At 37.1% G+C, this 14619-nt stretch overlaps 1 protein-coding gene across 1 annotated transcript; it reads right to left on the bottom strand.

The window, feature by feature from the left end:
* Positions 1 to 554: 554 nt before the first annotated feature.
* On the bottom strand, positions 555 to 13188 carry LOC101744641 (inositol oxygenase). Its single transcript, XM_038016213.2, has 7 exons — positions 13029 to 13188; positions 9663 to 9840; positions 4832 to 5040; positions 4528 to 4664; positions 4166 to 4300; positions 3012 to 3107; positions 555 to 2276 (listed from the first exon to the last, which is right to left on the bottom strand). Exons 1-7 carry the CDS (start codon positions 13041 to 13043, stop codon positions 2168 to 2170), a joined length of 879 nt encoding a protein of 292 aa, XP_037872141.1. The 5' UTR covers positions 13044 to 13188; the 3' UTR covers positions 555 to 2167.
* Between the last annotated feature and the right edge of the window lie 1431 nt (positions 13189 to 14619).

The raw sequence follows: 14619 nt of genomic DNA, 5'->3' as shown, positions 1-14619 counted from the left end.
TGGTACCTACCCGTGCGGACTCCCAAGATGTCCTACCACCATTATGAAAGGCGACCTTAGTTCATTCTTAAGCAAAGCGCGTGTTTTTATTTACGTAGGTAATTGTCATCAATGTATAATTTGCGTAATCACTGGTGGTAGGACCTCTTGGGAGTCCGCACGGGTAGGTACCACCACCCCGCCTATTTCCGCCGTGAAGCAGTAATGCGTTTCGGTTCGAAGGGTGGGGTAGCCGTTGTAACTATACTGAGACCTTAGAACTTATATCTCATGGTGGGTGGCGCATTTACGTTGTAGATGTCTATGGGCTCCAGTAACCACTTAACACCAGGTGGGCTGTGAGCTCGTCCACCCATCTAAGCAATAAAAAAAAAAAAAGAATTGAATTGAATACGAGTTAATGTGAGGTCGAAAACAATTTTATAATGATTTCCACCCTTAAGTTTTTAAGTGACGGAGAATCCAGATATATTTCACTCAAGGATAACTACGAACCAAAAACAATCTGACACTACTACAAAATCACAATGAGAAAATAAATTAGTTCTCGAAAATTCTGTTAACAATTTTATTTAAATATCCATTAGTATATGTATCACAACCCTTCTTAAAATTAGCTTACTGTAAATTATAATTAAAATTAATAGTTGAACAATTACGTCTTCCAAATTCCTGTGCTCTCTATTATTTAAATATCAACTAGATGATGACCGAGCTTTGCTTGTTTTTTTTTTTTGATAACGCCATCTTGTTGTTTCTTTAAAGCGGTTAGTTGCCCTCAATTAAGAAAAATAGTATTATTATTCGACATAGATGTCGGGAAGAATTGATTATTGAAAACACGAATAAAACAACATTTTCTGAAAATAAATCGTAGCTAGATCGATTTATCGCCCCCGAAATCCCCTGTATACTAAATTTTATGAAAATCGTTGGAGCCGTTTCCGAGATTCAGATTATATACATATATATTAATATACAAGAATTGCTCGTTTAAAGGTATAAGATAAGATTAGTATAGGTATCACAACCCTTCCTAAAATTAGATTACAGTAAATTATAATTAAAATTAATAGTTGAACAATTACTTCTTCCAAATTCCTGTGCTCTCTCCTTGACTTATTTCTTAACACGTAAACATAAATTACATATTCACATTTAAACGTTCTAAATGTGATTTTTCGGTAGAATCCAAAATGAGTTTCAAGTAATTTCAACAACTAGTGGTCCCCCGTTAATCTAAATTCGCCTATAATTAATTAAAATTATAAGTTTGTACACTAATAAGATTCTATTGTCAAACTATTATATATTTTTAGTATTTATTTGTATTTAATCGTATGTAAGTTTATCTTATATGGTATTTATTTTTCACATGTGTATTTAAGTATATATTTTTATGTAAGTTTATTAAGATATAGCACCGTCCAGTTAACTAGCGGTAGGCAGCGGCTTGGCTCTGCCCCTGGCATTGCTGAAGTCCATGGGCGACGGTAACCACTCACCATCAGGTGGGCCGTATGCTCGTCTGCCTACAAGGGCAATAAAAAAAAAAAAAAAAAAACTTATTCCTCTCCCTGCAAGGTTGCCTGGAAGAGATCGCTTTCAGCGATAAGGCCGCCGATTTATATACCGACTTTTGTTTTATTACTTTACTGTGTACATATCAAGGTGCTATATAAATAAAGAGTTATTATTATTATTATTATTATTATATTGTGATTCTATTGTGACTATTTATACTTCTTTAATCACAAATTTCGCCAAGACTACATGTACACTTTAGACAAATATTAATAAAGACAAACAGTATTAACCTATTCTCAATTAGACCACAGACTATAAGCAATAACAAAAGTTTGACGGTAAACAAAGAGTATAAATTATTTAAATGTGTGTCTCAAATAAGTGGTAGTGTGTGTAATGCTTTTATTATTGATTAATGTATTATTAATACATAATTTTAAAAAAATAATAGGATTCTGCACTCCTTCCTTAGATTCTCTATAAGTGTGGGAAGTTTCATACTCCTCCGTCCGCGCAATTTCCGTAAAAGGGGGTACAAAGTTTTTGCTTCACGTATTAATATATAGATATATCCTTAACACTCAGGTTTTGTTATTGAAAATTCCTTATCATATTTCTAATCGTTTTATGGAGGCCAGTTTCACCACTCAAGTACACCCGGGATGTATTTATCGATGAGTTTCTCGTAGTAAGGCCAAAGCGCTTCAATGTCCGGGACCCCAGCGCTTTTCGTATACAAATCGTATTTGCTGTAAATTTAACAAATAATATAATTTAACAAATATTTTAAGCTAATAACATTATTACTGTCGGATGACGTCTAAAAAGTATACAATACGATCAAGTTGAACAAAATAACATAAAAGACCTATTATTCCTGGTTTACGAACTTTTATTTAATATATAATAAAAATCTAAAGATTGTTTATATTCTAGTTCATTCAAGTATAAGTTCATTCAGTATATTTAAGTTTAACTTTATTGATAGATAATTCTATTAAGTGCCTTACATGTATTTTCAAAAGTTATTAGACGAGCAAGCGGCTTAAGGTGAGCCGCATATTGTTCGTGTCTGATCGATATACATCCGCAATATGACGGATGGGACTTTGTAGCAACCAACAGTGTCTTGGATCCATTACGTTCGTCCTTTTTTACGCACGTTTTAGAGAAAGAGCCGGAGAATGTCATGGCATGAAATGTTTAATTTACGCATTTTTATTTCTGTAGATGAGCTGGAGCTCACAGACCATAGCCATTTGAGAATATCATGAAAATCGTCACCCACCTTACCACATAAGCGAAGTTAGATGTACTCTATAATAATAGTACAATTACGCATGACTGTTTTGCTGTAGAAATAGGATGGCGGTACCTACTTCATGTGTATATTATGGACGACGGAAAAACAATAACCGTCAGGTTCGAGAAGGCCGGAGTCAAATCTTATGGTTAATAAGGAAGGAACTGTTACATTCACTCACTTGAACTCAAGTACAGCCTCCAAGATATCGTTATCGCTTTCCACGAGAAGATGTTTGTAATCGCCACCAGCATGCCACGGGTAGAAGGAGTGGTACCTACGATAAGGTAAAAAGGAAATATTTCATGAGTCGTAATAAAATTTTGAGTTCATATTTAAAATAATAAAATTGGACATGAAATATGATGACCCCCGAAACTAGGATTCCCGTACTATGGGAGTGAAAAAGAGAGTGATATATATTAAGATTTTAAACACCGAAACCTTTTAAAAATCACACAGATTTTAAATATCAATAAAATCTGTGTGGGTCAAACCAATAAAAACATAGTAAGTAAATAAGTTTTTAATATGTGTTTGAAAATAAACAAAGTTCAAAGCACGATTTCGTCTTTATAATTCCATCCGATTGTATTTTAGTTCATGAGATAGTCAGTTTATCACACAAATTGCAGCCGAAAAGGCATACGTAGGTGTTGTAAATAATATGTTTCTCGAAATTTCTTACTGCTCCAGAGACGGGCGTCCGACCTGGTTTTATTCACAGACCATAATTCGAATATCGTAAAACGTTTTGAGACATAAAATTGAGGTCCCAATTGTATTAGAACAACAGTTGTACTTCACATCTGAATGCGTTAATAATTCATGTCAGAAATAAATAGGACCAATCAAATATGTCTTACAGTTTTTTTTTTCCTACCTAAGCTGATAGCCTTGAGAGGCTATGTCAGCGTAACCTTAACTAGTAGGTGAGCTCACTGGACTCAAACCAGGAGGCGTTACTAACACTAGCCCTTCACAGAATCTACCACCGTGGGCTGTGTCTATGGATTAGTTTACTCGCCGAACCCTTCGTCGCAAGCGAGTTTCAGTTCTGTGTCACCACTTTTTTATGGTCTGTGACTTAATTTTTCTCATTTTTTTGTATCTTCATGACAGGTGTTCTACATCCACCAAGTTGGGAAGCTTGAGGACTTGACTGTCTTCTCTGATGATGTGTTCATACCATCCTGACTTCGTGTCAGCTTATTGCGTAAATGATTCTCAAACGTAGCTATTAAGACTATGCAATGATGCTACCCGCCCGCTCTCAGTAGGAGGCGGATAATACAAAGTCATATGTTCTATTATGTAAATCATTGATAGCCTCACCTGACCATGTACAGCGCTTTCTTGGGAAACTTGGACTTGTTATGTACAAGAACTCGGTACAGGTACTCGTCGTGGCCCCAGGACATCATTAAGTTCTCTAGACCACACTTCGGTTTGTACATGCCGTGTTCAGTACTAAAAACATTAATTCATAGAGTTAATTTTTTTAGTCAATTGTTGAAAACAAATTCATTTATAAAAAAAAGCTTACTATAATAACTCTTTTATTAGTTAATGTATGAACGAGCAAGAAGGTGGAAGCCATTATTGCTTAGCGACGAATGAAGCAAGATGAGAGAATTGCGCGACACTTAATAAAATGTGAACTCGACCATATTATGGTCTAATGTCAGTCGACTCACTTGTATTTAGGATTGTACGTGTCCGGGTTACGTTGGAAGCTGTCGTCTCCGTACACAATAGACTTGCCCCACTTACAACCAACCGGAAAGGTATCACCCACCACGCACCACTGTGGTTCATCGTAGAATGCCATAACCTCAAAATAACAATAGATATTGGAATTTTTTTTTTATTATCTTTGTATGCAGATCATACGGCCTGATGGTAAGTGGTTACTCGTGGACGTCAGCAATACCAGGGGCACAACCAAGTCGCTGCCTACCATCAGCTCAAATCAAATTTACGACGTAATATATCACCTACCTTTCCGAGATCATGCATCAGTCCAATAAGTTGGAACCAATCTTCATCGGGGTGTTCCTCCCTGATCCTCTCAGCGGTCTGGAAGGCGTGCACGATGTTTGGGAGATCCGTATCGGGATCTGACTCGTCCACTAAGTCATTGAGCTTGATGAGAGCATCCTTAACAGTGGCTTTGAAGTGATTGAACTTCAACCACTTTTCCATTTTACCTAAAAAAATAATTTCATTAACAATTCTCGAAAAGTTGCATCCATTTTAATTAAAGACGCCAAAACCTACACAGTTTAAGTCTTAGGTTTGCGAAACTGAGCATACTAGATTTGGTAATACCAAAATACCAAAATAAATAAACAATGGATTATTTTATCATTGTGTGCGTGTTTTTAATATACCTAGTCATGTCATACATTCTGTCACATGTTTAATGTAAAATAATTGAAACAAGTTTATTCATTATGTAACCATTCATATACCAAAATGAACTTAACAAAACATAGATTCTTATGACACTAAAGTTTATTCAAAATGACCTCCGTGATTTTGAATACAGGCCTTCAATCTGCGCGGCCAGTCGTTTATCGCAGCACGAACGAGGTCCATGTCAATATCGGCGGCTGCCTTAATCAAGGATGTCTTGAGTGACTCCAAATTGGGATGAGGCTTTGAGCACGCCTTTTCCTCCAAGTGTTGCCATATCTTGTAATCTAACGGATTCAAATCTGGACTGGAGGAGGGCCAGTCTTCGTGCCGGATGAAGTCGATTTCACGCGCCGCCAGCCAGTCTTGTGTGCTCTTCGCTCTATGAGCTGGCGCCGAATCTTGTTGGAATACCCAGTGCCTGTTATTGAACATGGTATGAGAAACAGGTTCCACAAGGTTCGTCAGGACTGTATTTTGATACACAACTGCATTCGTTTTTACACCTTTCTCACAAAAATGTACCTCTGTTAAGCCCCAATAAGAAACTCCCAACCATACCATTAGCGAGGATGGAAAATGACCTCGTTGGACACGCGGAATACGGTTGCTCGCTTCTTCACTACTGTGTGCGTACACCTTATCATTTTGTTTGTTGTAGCTCTCTTCTACGGTAAAAATTTTTTCATCCGAAAAAAGAATTTCCCGATATTTTTTTCCCGCGTACCGCTTCAACAAAGCGCGGCATCTCTTCAGTCTCATGTCCATTAGACGAGCGTTCAAACGATGTCCTGTTTTTCTTCGATATGCCCGAAGCCCTAAGTCTTCATTTAACACCCTTTTCACCGTGGTTCTGCTTAACCCCATCTGAAGGGTCAACAGTTTCTGCTTACGTTTGGGATTTCTTTGAATTCGCGCCTTCACAGCTTTTATCACTGCTGGAGTCCTAACAGACCGAGGGCGACCACTTCTTGACCTGTCATCTACACTAGAGTCTTCATTGTATCGTTTGATGGTACGATAAACGAATCTTTTGGTTATATTAAAATTTTTCAGAATGTTAAAATTTTGAATTGGCGCGTAACCGCAACGATGCAACGCAATAACTGCAACACGGTCTTCTTTAAGCGTCCACTCCATATTTAAAAATGAGTAAAAGTCTAAAAGTATACATTTTTATTTTCATGAACAATTCGAAATTCGAATTCAATAAACTTTTTTGTGGCCAGCATTCTAAAAGAAAAGTTTTTACTGTGTGACAATACTTATGACCTGACTAGTTATAGTTACGAGAAAACCCGATCCACTTTCCTGGATGTTTTTTAATTTGATCTTGATCCCATCGCTACCAGACTTCATAGGATGCTATGCTATCTATCTGAGGATTTTATACAAAATTTAGCGAATCGGTCCAGCCGTTTCGGTGGCTATAGGGAATTCATACACACATCAATGTTCTATGCATATGCTATATACGAAAAACATTTTTAGCGTTAAACAACATAGTACTTGTTTTTTTCTGATCCTTATCCTTATTTATTAAGGGTGTTTAAATGTAAATTTTCAATTGTTTGATTCTTGATCACATGTTTACAGAGTAATTTGTTGGTATTTTGTTAGGAACGTATTTAACAGTATGGACGAAATTAAATGTTGTTTTAATGTCTGATTATGACATCTTTAATTGGTATCTGTTAATTAAATGTTTCAATTGTCAGGCATAATTATCAATCTACAACCATAATGATTGTTATCAAGTCATTGAAGTTAACACAATCAAACTAGCAGTTACATATTAACGAGGGTAGATAAGGTTTTTAAGCACTATGATAGAAAACAGCGATCGTAAATTCGACTCGAACGCTAATCATTATTTATGAATCATTGTTTAAACAATCAAAATTTAAATTAAATATTTCATTACGATGATCTTATAAGAACAGTGTCATCGTGGCTTAAAGGATAAGACGCCCGGTGCGGTCGTGTCGACCGACGCGACTGCGCCGGTGTTCGAATCCCGCAGGCGGGTACCAATTTTTGTAATGAAATACGTACTTAACAAATATTCACGATTGACTTCCACGGTGAAGGAACAACATCGTGTGATAAAAATCGAACCCGCAATATTATAATTTGCGTAATTACTAGACGTAGGATGTCTTGTGAATCCGCACGGGTAGGTACTGTTATAATATTCGACTGCAGCATGGTCTATACAAAGTAAACTGCTGACCTAGCCTCAGTTGTTTACTTCGATTCTAGGTAATGACGCAAATCGAAAGTTTCGTCAGCATTTCGGTGACCACGGTAAATCAGATCGGTTTGAGACCTCGTTGTGGATACTCATCTAAAACGTGTACTTTCATATAATAAAATTACATTTTTCAGTTTCTGTAAAAAGTGTTTTTTTAAAAAGTCTCCATCATCCCACCCCGTAAACAGTACCACCGCCCTGCCCATTTCTGCCGTGAAGCAGTAATGCGTTTCGGTTTGAAGGGTTGAGCTGTCGTTGTTGTATAAAACTGAGACTTATGACGACTATGAAGTCGTCGTGGCCTAACGGATAAGACGTCCGGTGCATTTGTGTTGAGCGATGCACTGGTGTTCGAATCCCGCAGGCGGGTACCAATTTTTGTAATGAAATACATACTTAACAAATGTTCACGATTGACTTCCACGGTGAAGGAACAATATCGTGTGATAAAAATCGAACCCGCAAAAATTATAATTTGCGTAATTACTAGAGTTAGGATGTCTTGCACGGGTAGGTACCACCGCCCTGCCCATTTCTGTCGTGAAGCAGTAATGCGTTTCGGTTTGAGGGGATGAACTGTCGTTATATTATAAAACTGAGACTTAGAACTCATGTCTCGATGTGGGTGGCGGCATTTACGTTGTTGATGTTTACTGGCTTCGGTAAACACTTAACACCAGGTTAGCCGTGAGCTCGTCCACCCATTAATCAATAAAAAAAAACTGTTTTAATAGAAGTCAATCCAATTCGATTACAAAAAAATCTAGCCTTCAAGTGAGAACGCTTGAATGCTTCGTAGAGGATGGTACGTACCTAGTCGTGTAAATAGAATACGTCATCACAAAAATAAACTATGAAATTTTGTAGCATATCGATTATTATAGACACAATATTTTCGATTAAATTAATAATAGAGATGTTATATAAATTTCAATACATGTGACGTATTAAAGCTTTTTTTTAAATAAGGTTGGCCTCTGTATTTGAACTATCGCATAGCTACAACGTTCTAATCCCCTTTTGTAATAAAAGATAATATAGTGCTGATAAAGATAAAGACAAAGAAGCCTTTATTAACAACCTTAATTCATCTTTAGGTACATACTATTTAATGTAATTTTTCTACACATTGCCTCCCCCAAATCCTGCCGTAAGTCCCGGTCGTGGCATTTCCTCTTCCACGTAGAGCCTGCAATGGCCTTTATGTCGTCTACCCAACATTGGAACGGTCGTCTTTTTAGTCTTTTCTTTTGCTGATAAAACAGGCTTTCAAATACAACTAATCACTAACAAAAAGTTTTTCTTTAGCATTTTTATTCGAGAGTAAATCAAGCCGGTGGCCGTTACTATGCACATATTATCTGTCTTCAAAAATAATAACCAAAAAACTCTCCTAAGTACATACATAGATACGATTATACGTAGTCTGTGGCGAATTTGTGCAATTTTGTTTTTCAATCCTATTTTTTGCCCTACTTATTCGCTGGTAACCTAAGTGGCTATTATAGTTACGACCGGACGGTTAAGTGAGCTCACGGGCTCAACCTGAGAGAGTTTGCTAACGCTAGCCCTAGCAAGTGCTTCGCAGAATTTACCATCGGACCCGGATCGCGATTCACTGAGATCTGACGAGAAATTCAGTAGGATTTGTCTATGGGTTAGTTCGCACGTCCAACTAATCGACGAGTTCAACGAGGATGTGAATTTGCGTTATCCGTACCTTTACTATCGTATTGCGGCAAAATCTAATAGTTCTGGCGCACACCCGAATATTTTGTACCCTCGTTTTCAACACAACATAACAACAACAACTACACAATGATACCACGAAACAGAAGATTATTGTCTCTAATATAATCCTCGACTCAGGTATGTATAATAATCGACACAAGTCTTGAGCTCTGACCTTGAATTCCCAGAAGTCAATTTTTGGGTCTGTTTCAGGGGATTAGGGGGTCAGGGAGTGAGGTAAGGGGGGAACGTGGTGCCAGCCATGTTGATTACGTGATTGGATCTTTCTGCATCACGTGACATGCCGTTAGTGAGGTTTCATATACTACTTTTTTTTTCTAGGACCAACTTCAAGCAATGTACAACGTGAGAGCCTCTCCCTGAACCAACGTAAATAAATATATCATACCAGTTCTACTTTATACTCACTTTTGACAAAGTCAACAGTCATATTCGTGTGCATGTCGTAATATGTTTTCCGAACTCTCATCTTTATGGGGTCGTTCTCGTCGATGTTGTAGTCCCGGAAGGCTTCCACGGGCTTGTCGTCATACTTGGCCTCCGGACGCAGTAGCAGGGATGGGTCGATCATGGAGACCGGGGAATCCTGGATAAAATACAAAGTAGCTCTAAGCTATCAGTTTTATAGAAGATGGTTAAGGGATTCTCCGGGGAACGTGCACCAGGTTCTTTCCCCCCATCTAATAGTTAGTAGTCTAAGGGGTTATTCCAGCTATGCCCGGATGGGTAGGTGAGCTCACGGGCTCAATTTGAGAGAGTTTGCTAACACTCTACAAGACTCCGCTAGCAAGAGCAGTGCTTCGCAGAATCTACCACCGGATCGGAAACGCGACCTGAGAAGATCCGGCGAGAAACTCAGTGGGCTGTGTTTATGAATTAATTCGCTCGTCAAGCCCTTCGTCGCAAGCGACGGATTCGACGAGTACGGTGACCGGTGCTTGTGGTACCTAAAAGCACCGTTAATGGATCGGGAGGATCCGTAATGACGTGCTTAGGGCGACGTCGACTGTTTACCATTCGGTCTACAGGATCGGGTATGAATGGCTACGGACTGCTAGGCCCTATTCTATTCTCTTATTCATCGTCATTTTTGACTCGGTGATGCAGTAGTTATAGTTGTTGCAAAGTACGACTGCGCGCCGTCCTTACTTGTGTGAGTGACTAATCTGTATACGCGTCAATGTAGTGAGAGCACGTACGGTCAGCAAACAAAAACTCATTAATTCAAGTTATGAATTCCATCGATTTTTATATTTTAGGTATTTTTAATTTACTTTTTAGGAGTGGTCAAAATCTATACTAATATTATAAAGAGGAAAGATTTGTTTGTTTGTTTGTATTGAATAGGCTCCGAAACTACTGAACCGATTGGAAAAATTCTTTCACTGTTTGGAAGTTACACTATTCCCGAGTGACATAGGTTATTTTTTTTTTTTTAATTAGTGATCCTTACTAAAACTCCAATAATGTAACCCAAGGTGTAAAAAAATTACCTAAAACATTCTTTACATCGCGTGCCCTGCGGAAACTATTGATGATAGAATAAAATAATGTACCTACTACGACTTTGTAGAACACATTATTATTTACAAAAAGTGTCGCGACAGCATATATCTAACTATTATAGTTATGCCGCAATAAGTGTTCTTTTATTTTTAAAAATAAAACAACGTCAAATATCGTTGAAATTTTTGTTAAAGTCCCGAGCGGAGTCTGAGCGGGCCGCTAGTATAAAATAAACACAAAAGAAATGTATTTCTAAACAATACATTAACTCTACACAAAATAAAAAGTTCTCTCAGTTATTATTAGTAATGTTTCATGTTAATTTATATCACTACCTTCATCAAGCAATTCGACACTGTCATTGTCATAATCTTCACTGACATTTATAATAAATAGGAAATCATAGTCGAAATATTTATATTATAGCGACCCTGACCGTTGCGCCGAGGGTCGTGGGTTCGATTCCCGCATCAGACAAACATTTGTGTGATGAACACGTTTGTTTGCTCTTTATCTGGGTGAATATTATCTATCTATTATCTATACTTAATATTATAAAGCTGAAGAGTTTGTTGAGAACGCGCCAATCTCAGGAACTACTGTTCCGATTTGAAAAATTATTTTAAGTGTTAGATTATTGAGCAAGGCTCATAGGCTATATAACATCACGCTAAGACTAATACAAGCGGAGCACTAATAAAGAATGTTTCAAAACCGCGGTTTTTTTCCCTTTTGAGAGCTTCCGCTGTGTGCGCTGCAGAAACGGTTAAAGTTTCGCTAAAATAATGTATGACAGTATTGTTCCCCTTTAAAAGAACTAAAAAAAGTCTCAAAAGTGCTCAAAAAAGCATTTGTCTATATGTTAATGTTGGCTCACTATCTTCGATCAATCTCACTATATAACGTTTTATGCAAACCAAATTTGTTCTAAAATAAAGCATTATTTGTGAACTATTCCACGCGGACGAAGTCGCGGGCAAAAGCTAGTATATGTATATATTTAAACTTATATAAGTATGTTTATAAGTCTCTAGTACCCATAAACAGGAAATCCTAAATTAGGGCTGGATGACCGTGCGTGATTTGTTCAAAGTTATTTATTATTATTATTATTTGAATATTGTGCTAACGACCGTCCATTGCTTTATTAAAACAAACAACACAACATTTCTAGATTTTGCGCTTAATTTCTAATGAAACTGTAAATGTTGTTTTTAATTGTGTTCGCCTCGATTGAGCTGAGATTTAATTGAAATTGAATGTTTTTTTTTTTTTTTATTTAGAATTTTCCTATTTCAGGGTCGGATGTTAGCCTTTCACGCTAATAATGTACCTATTATAAAAATAAAAATAAATAATGAATTCATTTGTACAGATGTTGTGAAATAATGATGGATACGTCAGAAAATAAACTTTTCTTCATTATTATAACTTCAATTTACATGTAAATTAAAATAGTAGGTAAGTAAATGCGAGTTGGACAACGAACAATAGACGGGACATGAACGAATTTGATGTGACATTATGAGATTATTACATTTGTATTTTAAATTTATTAATTTCTGTTTTTTGCAGTCAGACTACAGAACCCTGTAACAGTGCTGGAGGAAAATGCTGCGGATTCCCTGGACGGCGCATCGGACAAACGCATCAATCCTGGAAGAACTAGGCGTCTCCTTAAGACTCTCCGCCATTTGCCTACGTGGGATTTTGGAGTTTTTCGGTCACGTTGCGAGGAAAAAGGGTGACAATCTCGAAAGACTTCTCATCACCGGCAAAATGGAAGGAAAGATACCTAGGGGGCGTAGTCCCATACGCTGGTCCGATCAGATTAAGACGACTTTGGAATCCAGCATCAATGTCGCTATCCACTGCGCGGAGGACAGAAGTGAATGGTGGAACATAGTCCTAACAAAAGTGCTCAGTAAAGGTCACGACCCTCAGAACTGAGGAATACAACGCACGGAAGAGGACAGAACCCCAAGAACAATAACTGCAGAAGGTTCTCTACTTAGAAAATGTTTAATTCATACTTTTGATTTTAGAAGCATCGATGAAGATTTAAAGACTCGCAAAAATTAAAAAAAAAATCTATGAACCTTCCAACAAAAAAAATACAAAAAAAATATGGCGGTCATTTCTTTTTTTAACATTTTAGAAACTACTAATTCATAAACAAAAATTGAAAAAAATTTGCTATTCCAAATACGAAATATTCCACAGACTAAACAACATCTAAAACGGCTCTAAAAAAGAAAATTAACTCACTGGCTTGATTTTCATTGTAGTGCGTCTGTGTTCCTTCTCAGAGCGATTCAGACTAATAGTAATATGTTGTTAGCACTTGATTCTTAAATGGTGGAATTGTCTGATAATAGGCGATGATCATCGCTCCACTCCAAGTCATAGGTTATCCGCACTAATAAAATATGAGAAAAACATGAGCGATAATTGAAAATGCTAATTTGATAAATTAATTGTTTTCACGATAGCATTTTTTTAATGTTTGAAACTTGACTTGTACATCGTGGTCTTTTTGGTGAACCCACCAAAACTTTACTGATAAATTACTTCAAAATAACATATTTCTAGAAATGACTATCTGAACAGCTTTCTCTTGTATGGATTCAAATGTAACAACATATAATATATGTACATATATAATTTTTATTTATAAATTGGGTTATTTTTTTTCCGCTATTTTTTAAATCTAAATTTTGTTGTTAATATTTATAATAATATGTGGAATGCAAATAATAGAATAAAAAACGCATGAAGCAAAGTGTTGAAGATGAAACAGAGTGAGTCCCTCCCTATGACTACTATAATACTCAATACTAAATTCTTTCAGGTTGAGCCCGTGAACTCATCCTCCCATCCGCGCGATGCTTGGATAGCCCCTTAGGCTACCAGCGGATTGATAAGGAAAAAAATTAGGTTTATTGCTAAGGTTTAGTGCTAAATTCTAAGTTTGCGCGAATTCAAAACATGTGATCTATACCGGATGACAATGAGTGACGAATTACAGTTCTTCTGAGGATCAACAAAAAACCCATTAGTGCGTTTATAAATTGTGATCAACAAAAACTTAAAATTCCTACTTCCTTTCGTAAAAAAAAGTTTATTGTTCGCTTGTTTGCAGACTCCAAATATTCAAGTTTCGAAGTTAAATTCTACCAAACATTTTTGTTGACAATTGCATAAATATTTTTTGTTATTGCTTAGATAGGTCGACGAGCTTACAGCCCACCTGGTGTTAAATGGTTACTGGAGCCCATAGACATCTACAACGTAAATGCGCCACCCACCTTGAGATATAAGTTCTAAGGTCTCAGTATAGTTACAACGGCTGCCCCATCCTTCAAACCGAAACGCATTACTGCTTGGCAAGGTGGTGGTTCCTACCCGTCCGGACTCACAAGAGGTACTACCACCAGTAATTACGCAAATTATAATTTTGCGGGTTTCATTTTTATTACACGATGTTATTCCTTCACCGTGGAAGTCAATCGTGAACAATTGTTGAGTACGTATTTCATTAGAAAAATTGGTAACCGCCTGCGGGACTCGAACACCGGTGCATCGCTAGATACGAATGCACCGGACGTCTTATCCTTTAGGCCACGACGACTTCAACTTTTTCGACTTAAACGACTTTTTCTTATATTTCTAAAATGATAAGGCCTTCGTTAACGCCATCGTTGGTGACGAGTGAATTAAATTAAATATGGCTCAGAGTAAAATTGCTTATTTTGGACACACGAGACGAACTTTTTTTTATGATTGAAAGATTACTGGTGGCCCGAAGGCCTTTCCAGTTTCACCAGGACAGGTGGGCGAGCAACGGCTCAGCCAGGAG

Source organism: Bombyx mori, chromosome 16 (genome assembly GCF_030269925.1).
Source record: "Bombyx mori chromosome 16, ASM3026992v2".
Classification (NCBI taxonomy): Eukaryota; Metazoa; Arthropoda; class Insecta; order Lepidoptera; family Bombycidae; genus Bombyx; species Bombyx mori.
The sequence above is the reverse complement of the archived record's forward strand: the minus strand, read 5'-3'. Positions and strand labels throughout refer to the sequence as shown.

Bases quoted from the DNA above. Each gene is read 5' to 3' on its own strand.
- LOC101744641 (XM_038016213.2), bottom strand. The intron at 4,665-4,831 runs GTAGGTGATATA...TGTTATTTTGAG, and splicing joins TGATGCATGATCTCGGAAAG to GTTATGGCATTCTACGATGA. The intron at 2,277-3,011 runs GTGAGTGAATGT...TTAAATTTACAG, and splicing joins GAGGCTGTACTTGAGTTCAA to CAAATACGATTTGTATACGA.